General features: G+C 40.6%; 1 protein-coding gene across 1 annotated transcript; it reads right to left on the reverse strand.

The window, feature by feature from the left end:
• Nucleotides 1-814: 814 nt before the first annotated feature.
• On the reverse strand, nt 815-9,873 carry LOC134102377 (potassium voltage-gated channel subfamily V member 2-like). The gene is made up of 2 exons (XM_062556462.1): nt 8,578-9,873; nt 815-2,718 (listed from the first exon to the last, which is right to left on the reverse strand). The coding sequence occupies exons 1-2, from the start codon at nt 9,871-9,873 to the stop codon at nt 2,446-2,448; spliced, it is 1,569 nt and encodes a 522-aa protein (XP_062412446.1). The 3' UTR covers nt 815-2,445.
• Between the last annotated feature and the right edge of the window lie 92 nt (nt 9,874-9,965).

Here is a 9,965-nt window from a genome sequence, read left to right on the forward strand (position 1 = left end):
TATGGTTTTAACTATAGAGGATTCTGTGACCTCAGGTATGTTAAAATGATATGTTCTATCCCCTACTACACCTTTTATGTGTGTAAATGAGCGTGTGCATGTGTGCACTTGCTTTTGTGTATGCGTGCTTCTCTGTCTGTGAGTTTTCGCTTGTTAGTGTGGGGTGGTGGGGTTGTAATGTCAGTGTCACTGTCAGTGTCCCAGGAATCCTTGACGGAAAATTGCTGAAGAAAAAAACGGAAGAAAAAATAACTGGCTAAACCTGTATGACCGCCGCTTCACTGTGAGGCAATCATGATAATCTTCTACTTCCCCATCAGCCTCTGTTTGGCTGGAAGATGTGATGTGTTTTCTAAAGCTAGAGAAAATAATATTACATTGAGAGGATCTGTGGAAAGGTACTATTTCAAGTGTGGACCGTTTTTGTTATATTTTGCAAGTCTGAAACAGTTGCCCACTGGGTAAGTGTCTCTAATTGTAATTGAGACCCCCTTATCCTTCCCACTGTTTATTCATTGCCTTTGATTTATCTCTCTTTTTTTCAGTTGGTATTTGATCACCTCACAGAATGGTTGACACATTGTAAATAATTACTGTATTTGAGCCACCTAACAAGTTATAGACATATGTGGGTCTATGTTTTGTAAGAATATTGATGCATAGCTGTGAGAATGTAGGCCTACATTTGTAATTGAGAAATGTTTTGTGAACATACTAGCTGCCAAGAGGTGTATGGGGAGGGTGGGTGAGGGTAATCTTGTTCCTGTTTTAAAAAAAGAAAGATAGAAAACCTGGAGGAAAGCACATGTTTGATGTTTGATGTTTCCTTCAATAATACAATATACAAACTACATTTAAAATGATTTATTCCTAAGTGTTGAAACAAGACAAAAACGATGATATATACATAACTCATTTGTACAGGATGATATGTAGTTATATCAAAGCATGAGTCTTTGTACTGCATATGGAACTGAATGTATGGAAGAAACGGCAGTCAAGCATAATCTATTTACAGGATATAAGCCTGGACTTCTGGAGAGTAATGTAAAACCTGAAAATCATGTTTAACTCTAAACCTGTTTGACAGAGACTGTCATTTATCCATCAGCTTTTGCACACCAATCCTTGAGCAAAAAATTGACCAAATCATATTAAAGGACAGCTGATGCAGCAAGAGACCAAGAAATGATTGTCTTCCTCAGGCAGTTACGGCAACAAGGAGGATAAACTGTACATATTACTGATATTAAAAGGGATAAGGATTAACAGACAATATATGAACAATATTGCAATGATATTAAGACAACTGTTACTTTGTAATGCTGTGTAAAACTGCACCTACAGTACATTTAGGTATTGTGTAAATGCATAGATATCAAGACACTTATTAGGGAAGCGAAATCTCATGAGATAGATGAGCCAACATTACAGCACTTTGAGTAAAAATGCCTCATTCAAACACAAGGGGTATAGGTTTTCAGGTCTTCTGGATGGGCTCAGCATTCTGTTTTTTATTCAGAACTTCTTGTATCATTACATCTTTATTAAGATGGGGTTGGTTGAAAGTAGGCTGGCGTGCAAGGGTAGGCCTATATATTTTTTTCAATTCTTTTGGTTCTGTGATAGCCTTTTTCCACCAACAGAGAACCGGTGTCGACAGTTGGGAGCATTTTTACCTCACAAAAAGAAAACGGTTCAGAATGTGGCACTTTGGTTCGGAGCTTGAAACAAAAGAAAAAGAGTGGACGTAACATTCCATTTAAAGGGAGAAGACTAAAAGTATGAGTTTTCTGTCTACATCAACTTTTGCCATGAGTGAACAAAACTATACACCGCAGACATTGAACAGCATTTTACACAGATAATCGTTTTTGTTATACAACTGTTATATTATCCTCCTGTTTATGCATATGATGAACTAATACCGTCATTAACTTGTTTATCCATACAACACCCTCTGTTGGTGACACATCCTGGGTTCTGTTCAAAACTGGTGGAAATGCTGGCTGGTTCACTAGGTAGCACTTGGTTCAAGCAATTCTGAACCAGTTCAAGAACACATTTTCTGTTGGTCGACAAACACCCTGGTGGTCACACTGACAAGTCTGTGTGCTTCTCTTGAAGTTTACTAAAAGTCGAAATGTGTTCTAATTTCTGTCTAATTGTGTTCCCTTCCTTTTCACCCAGGAATCACTTTGCTTTGAACTGTCTATTACTAAATACCCTGCTTTTTCAAGGCTTGTGCCACAGTGGAAGAACAGGGAGACAGAACGAAGGTTGACAGAAAAAAGGAGAAGATAAAAGGAAGATTATGGAGACAAGGCAGGAGAGGAGAAAAAGAAACAGAAAAATGAAGAGAAAGAAAAAGAATATGGTAAAAGAATGGTATTGTGACAAGGAAAAACCGCACTGTGGAGAAAAAAGAGGCAAGTCAATCCAAACTCAGCTGGGGCCACCGCTCTCGTCTGGCTCGGGGTGGAAGCATAGGTCGAGCCGACGGCGAAGCCGCACCTTCAGCTGCAGGCCGCGCTTCACACTCGCCTGCGTGTACTCCTGCGCCTTCAGCTTGGCGTAGTAGTCCGAGAACTTGTTGAAGAGGATGGAGATGGGCATGCCGTTGAGGATGATGCCGAAGGAGATGCAAGCGAACGCCACCAGCCGTCCCAGCACAGACACAGGCACCACGTCACCATAGCCCACTGTGGAGATGCTGACCTGTGATTAGGCACAAAACCACCAGTCTGAATCATCATTCAGATAAACAGAGTAAACTGCTAACTAAATAGCTATGGACATAACTTGTTCAAACACCTGCAGCTACACAAAGATAGAGACGGACCTCATGTTGAAATGTGTATTTCATTGTAATTGCACTCTAGCCTTTATTTGTGTCAACATGATTTACAATTATGGTGGTTGAGATTAGGTTATTCATCTCAACCACTGATTAGTTCATTGTCACTTCTCCCTGAAATTGGGGCGGTGGTTGTGCAGCAGATAAATAACTCATTCAATATAAGTCAGGGGTGTGTCGATGGGCTGGGCTGGGGTGGGCATAGTCCACAGTCCATAGCACGGCTGAAGTGCCCTTGAGCAAGGCACCTAACCCCTCACTGCTCCCCAACCGCCGCTGTTGGGCAGGCAGTTCACTGTTTTGGGTTAGTGTGTGCTTCACCTCACTGAGTATTCACTGCGTGCTGAGTGTGTTCACTAATTCACAAATTGGGATAAATGCAGAGGCCGAATTTCCCTCACAGGATCAAAAAAGTAGATATACTTATACACCCAGATAGGCATGTGCACACCTAAACCAAACCTCGCCAGTAGCTTGCTCAGGGCCTCTACACATAAAAAGAAGCACCAAGCATGTACTTAGCTAACTCAGAGTTTATTACAGAAGACTGTTAAGAACACTTACCAAGAGTCCCCCAGTTCCTCTCGAAGGAAAGTCCATATAAGACGATTATGTCACATGAGATCTTGACTTTCCTTTCTAAGTTCAGTTGGTAAGTGTTCTTAACGGTCATCTGTAATAAACTCTGTTCACTAAGTATGTTGTTGGTGCTTCATTTTATGTGTAGAGACCTTGAGATGAGATCTGCCCTAATCCAAATATTACATCAGCTAATCATAATGAACCAAGACTGTTCTGCCCTAGCCAGTTCATCATACGAATTTTCATTATAAAGAGACTCTTAAATCAGTGCATTCTACTGTAGCCTATAAAGAAAACAGAAGCTTTCATGCAAAGAGTTTAATGCTAATTAAATGCTAATGTAATGCTTTTTCACAGGTAGGATAATGGCCCTGTAATTGTATTCCTTTTGCCCCTTTCTTATGGCCTTGTTTATGTAAAAAAAGTGACTTTTGTTGTTTCTCACCCAAACAATCCAAATGTCAACAATCAAATGCCCACCCAAAGATGCACGCACGCACACACACACGCACACATGCACGCACTTCCAGGCGGCCATTATGTTTCCCACAGAAGACCTGGCTGCAGTGTACAGTGACTGAGGCGGTAAGGATTTCCACAGGGGACACTATTTTGATATTGTTAGAATAAGCTCATTCTCATTACAAGCACATTATTATTTCCAAAAGAAAGAAAACAGGAAAATGAAATGCGTGTGTGAGAGGCCAATCCAACAAGCAGTTTGTGAAATATGCAAATGATAGCCACAGGCACTTCATGTACGCTGTACCATGTCACAAGAAGTTTTATTGTCCTTACAAGTTCATCCAGATTGTATCTAGACGCAGGAGGATATGCAGAATGTGGATGGACAGGGACTACTTGTGACATCAATGGAATACCTGAGACCAAGCTTAACAGGTTTACAGTTTTTGTCACTGCACACTACACACTAAAAAGGAATGCTTAGACCAAAGCCTCAAACCTAAACCAACCAAACCTAAGGCATTCCCTTTACAGACACATTATTATTGTCAGAAGAAAGAAAGAGAAATGGCCATGTTATATGTGGCGTATTCAATGCTTCCTCCCAATGTTCTGACAGAGAGGAGCATTGTCAACGGCCCGGAGATGGGAAGCACAGTATTTGCACAATCTGTGAGAGCCGGGAGTTGGGCAATCAAGTTTACAGTCCCCTCCAAAAGTATTGGAACATGCTAAAGTTGACTATATACTGTAAAATCATCTTTGTGAATGAATAGCCTAATGTATCGTAAATAAATAAATGTTTTCCTTAAAATACAGGGGTCATAAGTAACTATGCCTATACGCCTATGTTAACCCTATGTGTTAAAATTCCCATAGAGGCTAGCATATTTGTATTTGTTTTATTTTTTAAATGCCAGTTATTTCATTTATCCAGGACACTATGCACCCTGATCAAGTCCCTTTGTCCTTTGGAATTAAAATAAACCCACATCAACACATTTGAAATGTCTTAGTTTTTCTAAGCAAAACAATATGTTAATTGAACAATCACATGTTTTTGAGCCATCAAAGTCTGATGTTGTTTGAATAAGAAATGCAAAATATATTGGTAATAATCATACTGGTAAATACATTGGCTTTCGCCACTCTGTAGCCACTCCCCCAATTGTATGTGTGTGTTAACTGCATATCTTTTATGGGATTGATTTCAGAGTTGTGTCTTGCTGCAGGCACCAGTGAGTGCAGTGTCAAGTTTGATGTGTGGGTAAGAAAATTGGTATATTAAGTGCACATATAGCTGCTGACCACTCCCCCTCTCACACAGCACAGCCATAGACAGTAAAATCAATTCACTCACCCATCTAAATAGTCATCAACACACTTCACTCCCTAACTCACACACACCTCACATGGGCACCTCACCCCTCACTCAATTGAAGTTGTTTAGCATGACTGTTGGCATAAGATGACATAAGATTGGCAGTTAGTAGTAAACTTATATTGAAAACCAGAATTCACTCTTACTTTTACTTTGTAAGAGAACAAAGGATACTTTTTTTGTCTTTGGGCTCATAATTATAAGCTTTTACAATATGTAAAGTATGCTATAGGCTATTGATAATAATTATATCGAAAGCATGTTGATATCAATATGCAGTTGCATATGAGTGTCTTGTTTAGGATTAAAATAATAATAATAATAATAACTAGAAAATGTAATTCCATGGAAGGAATTACCATTGCATGTAAATGCAAAAAGGTTGCGCAGCAGTGGCATTTGGATCAAAGATCTTTGATTACTGACAGCTGAGCACTGACGTAACAATTAATCTTTGCTGCCAAAGGGTCTCAACGTTAACTCTATGGGAATTTTAAAATCTTTTATCGTAAATATCTCTACAAGTATAAAGTTCACAAATGTGAAAAATACATTGGACAAATCTCCGTTACAAGACCTTTGTACGAGTGTTTGAATGACGTCAAACGGTTAAGTAGTTTTAGCGTTATAAAACGTGGATTTTGGTCGGAGGAAGAATAATAACTATATTAAGAAGAATAGGGATAACAGTACATTGCATTCACATGCAATGTAAATAATAAAAATAATAATAAGGACTTGGATCGACTTGGCCTTGGTAAGACTTACTTTGGACCTCTGACCTGGGACTTACTTGGACTTCAGTGTTAAGACTGGAGACTTACGTGTTATCTGCCAAACAGTGACTTGGTCACCTCTGCAACAAAGTGCAATTTCGTTTACTGATCAGCACATCATGGTCTCCTTTTCACATCACTGAATTCATCATTATAGGCCAACCTGAATCTGAACATTATGATGTTATACTATACATGAGATCAATGTAGTCCTTGACCATGAAAACATGGGTGTAGACATTACCTCTTCTGAATGTTTGGTTCATATCATATCAACATATAGGATGCAAAGTACATAAATTGGCTAAAGCAAAAAGGCCAGCAGGAGGAATGCATGATATTGTATTATGACTGTAATCCTTGTCTACCAAAATATAGAGGAAGACGTAATCCTTTCTGTGCGATCATGTTCTGTTCAGGACAGATGATGCCAAATACATTATTTGGTTATGGCAAAAAGCAAAGTGACTACAACAATCAGTCATTCTTGCTGTGCTATCATATTCTGTTCAAGAGAGATGATGCAAAATACATGATTTGGTTGTACAGAGGGCAGAAAGCACAGTGGCTGCCACTTTTTTTAAACAAAAGGCATCAGACCAATAATCATACCAAATGCGGTGCTTGTATCCATTTCTGAATGATTATAGCACTTTATTTGCTCTACTATGGTGTGGTACAAACAGTGTCCATACCACATTCGGAGACAAGTGAGGTGCCAACAGGAACCTGGGTTTGAATCAGCCATGGTAATTTCCCAATCCCATCCAATCATATTGCTGTCACTCCTCAGTGTCCTATCTGAACTGTTGCCTGTGATTGTGTGCTCATAATCCATTCTTTCAGTGCAAGTAAGACTGGATCAGCACGGCACTCGGAAGTTCATGCTTACTGCTGCGAAACAGTATTGTGGTGGCCATATAGAGAGGGAACCAAATGAAGAAGGAAGTGTCAGAACAAGAGGAGGAACAGAAGTGTAAAACTTAGGTTAAGGTTAAACAAGTCTAGGGTTAAACTTTAATAACTGTCTGATCAGTCACCCGCATTAACAAACAAGGAACAATCTAATAAAAGAGGTCAGCATCATGAATGATTTCATTTTACCATCTTGACATCATTGGAACAACAGCAAATAGTTGTTGTTGGAAAATGTGAGGATATCAACACCATGTAATTGTTGACAGTATTCATGTTGCTTGTTATTAAACGAAAACGAATATACAGTTAAAAAAAGAGGGTATTCATGTCAGAATCCCCTTTGATATCTGCAGCGGCATAAAACTTGGAAAACCTTCTCTTTGTAAAAAACATTACTAAGATGAAAGGAGGACATCTGTGCTCATAATTATCATTGAAGCACTTAATCTGGGTCTTTCCATATGGTATGCAACCTTTACCACAACATAATATCATCCACAAAAGGATTAATAAACATGTAATCAGATTACAGGCATTACAAACTAAAGGAGGCTTCAAGGGATCAACATGCATCTTTGGAGTAAAATGTGACTTCTTCCAATCTGCCCCCTCTCACACTCACTCAAGGAGCCTTTCCTGTTATTATGGTAGAACTAGAATGTAAACATCAAGTGCATACATACAGTGTGGAGCACATGTATTTGATACCATGCTAAAACAGGAATATATAAAATCATCATTTGACAATTGATCTTAATGCCTTCATTCAAAAAAATGAGTAAAAATCAAACCACCAAGAACACTAATTTTCTTTGTGATTGGAGAATGTATCGTAAATAAATAAATGTTTTCCTTAAATGCTAAGGGAAGGAAGTATTTGACCGCCTATATAACCCTATGGGAATTTAACAAATAGGGTTAACATAGGGGCAGGCAGATTTTTATTTTTAAAGGCCAGCTATTTCATGGATCCAGGATATTATGCATCCTGATAAAGTTCCCTTGGCCTTTGGAATTAAAATAGCCCCACATCATCACATACCCTTCACCATAGTTAGAGATTGGCATGGTGCTTTTTCCAGTAGGCCTATTAGCCTGTTTGATGCTCATTGAGCTCAATGCAAATCAAACAGGCTAATAGGCCTACTGGAAAAAGTGGTTAGTGGCCTACTTAGTGGTTTTATTTTTACTCATGCAAGACATTAAGATCAATTGTCAAATGATGATTTTCTATTCCTCTTTTTAGGCAACTTTAGCATGGTATCAAATACATTTTCTCCTCACTGTATACACAGGAAAAATTAAGAGACCACTGCATATTTTCTAATGTCAGCCTACAGTTGCTGAGTGACATTCAAATGAGTTGACAGTCATATTTCTAAATTAAGACAAAACTGCCAATTTGAATATGAATGTCAACCTAATTTGAATGTCACTCAGCAACCATAGGATGACATCAGACAAATGAGCAGAGGTCTTTAATTTAAAATGTTCCAGATCTGTATAGTATATTTCTGAGAACTTGGGATTATCAACTACAAAGACGGCCCAAGCACACAATGGGAATTATAATTTTAGAGCAATCTAGCGCTACTCACCGTCGCCCACCACCAGGCATCAGGTATGCTGCTGAAGGGCGTGCCAACCACCTCCCGCTCTACCGAGTGCAGAAGGGCTGAGAATGTAAAGATTCCCATGGCAATAAAGAGGAAGAGGCAGCACACTTGCTGGTAGCACTGCCGCAGCGTGAACCCAAACGCCTGCATGCCTGTGGAGTGACGTGCCAGCTTGAGAATGCGAAAGATGCGCATCAGTTTGACGACCTTCAGGATCTTGCTGACCTTGCTGACGCGCGCCATGGTTTTCAGGTCGTCCTGGGCGCTCAGGTCCTCCGGATTGCTGAAGGCCTCGAAGATCAGCTGAATGAAGTAGGGCATGACAGCTACCAGGTCCACAAAGTTCAGGGCGCTCATCAGGAAATGCTTGATTTCGCAGGTGGTGAGCAATTGAAGGAAGTACTCAAAGGTAAAGAAGATGATCGAGAGGATCTCAATGCACTCAAAGTAGGTCTTCCCATATATGGCCTCGCACTTCAATTCCTTGACTGTGTTGAGGGTCATGGCAACTATGGAGATGAGCACAAACAGGCTGGAGAACACAGCAAAGGCCTTGGCTGACAGAGAGGAGTAAGGGTTCTCCATCAGGTCCCAAAGGGACTTCCGAACACCCCCCAGGAACATGTCCTTGAAGCCATCCTCGCTGTGCTTGGGCTCGATCTGAGCCATGAGCTCCTTCTCCACCTTGAGGTAGTCCCTCAGCTCGTCCACCTTCTCCTCAAAGAGGATGCGGCAGCAGCGCTGGGTGTCCTTCAGGCTGACGCCCCAGTACTGCATCTCCTCTTCGAAGTTGATGGGACACAGCTCCTCCATGACCCAGAGCACGCCACTGTGGTAGAACTGGAAGATGTAGTTGAAGAAGACAGGGTCCCGGTCGAAGAAGAACTCGTCCCTCCTGACGCAATAGTCATCACAGAATGTGAGCTGCTTGATGCGGTCCGTGCAAAGGGCCAAAGAGCCAATGCGTGTGTATTGGTACCTGGCAGCCAAATGTTTGGATAGGAGGAAAATCCTGCCCCCAACATTGATGTTCAGCAAATGTGTTGGTTTCCTCGACTTGGTTTTGACACCGGACTTTTTCGCCTTGGGTTGCGTACTCTCAGAAGTAGGGCTGTCCAGGTTCTCCATGGAATTCCATGCCTTAACCGACCTATCCTGGGAGAACGGGAATGTCTGTTCATCTACGGCGCATGAGAAACTATCTGTGAGCTTCAGGTTGGCAAATAAGGTGGAGCGCCTGTTTTTCAGCTTCTTTCCTGGCTCCTGAGGAGTAGCCATTAGTTATGTATCCAAAATCCAAAGTCTGTTTTTGCAAGCAGTCCAATGAATAACTATGAACTCTCGGATTCCTTTGCAAGGGCCGAGTTAAC

The sequence above is a fragment of the Sardina pilchardus genome, chromosome 15, assembly GCF_963854185.1.
Source record: "Sardina pilchardus chromosome 15, fSarPil1.1, whole genome shotgun sequence".
NCBI lineage: Eukaryota > Metazoa > Chordata > Actinopteri > Clupeiformes > Clupeidae > Sardina > Sardina pilchardus.

Coding starts and splice junctions, on each gene's coding strand:
- LOC134102377 (XM_062556462.1), bottom strand. CDS start 9,873: ATGGCTACTCCTCAGGAGCCAGGAAAGAAGCTGAAAAACAGGCGCTCC. Junction 2,719..8,577: donor ATGCCTGGTGGTGGGCGACG/GTGAGTAGCGCT, acceptor GCCTAATCACAG/GTCAGCATCTCCACAGTGGG.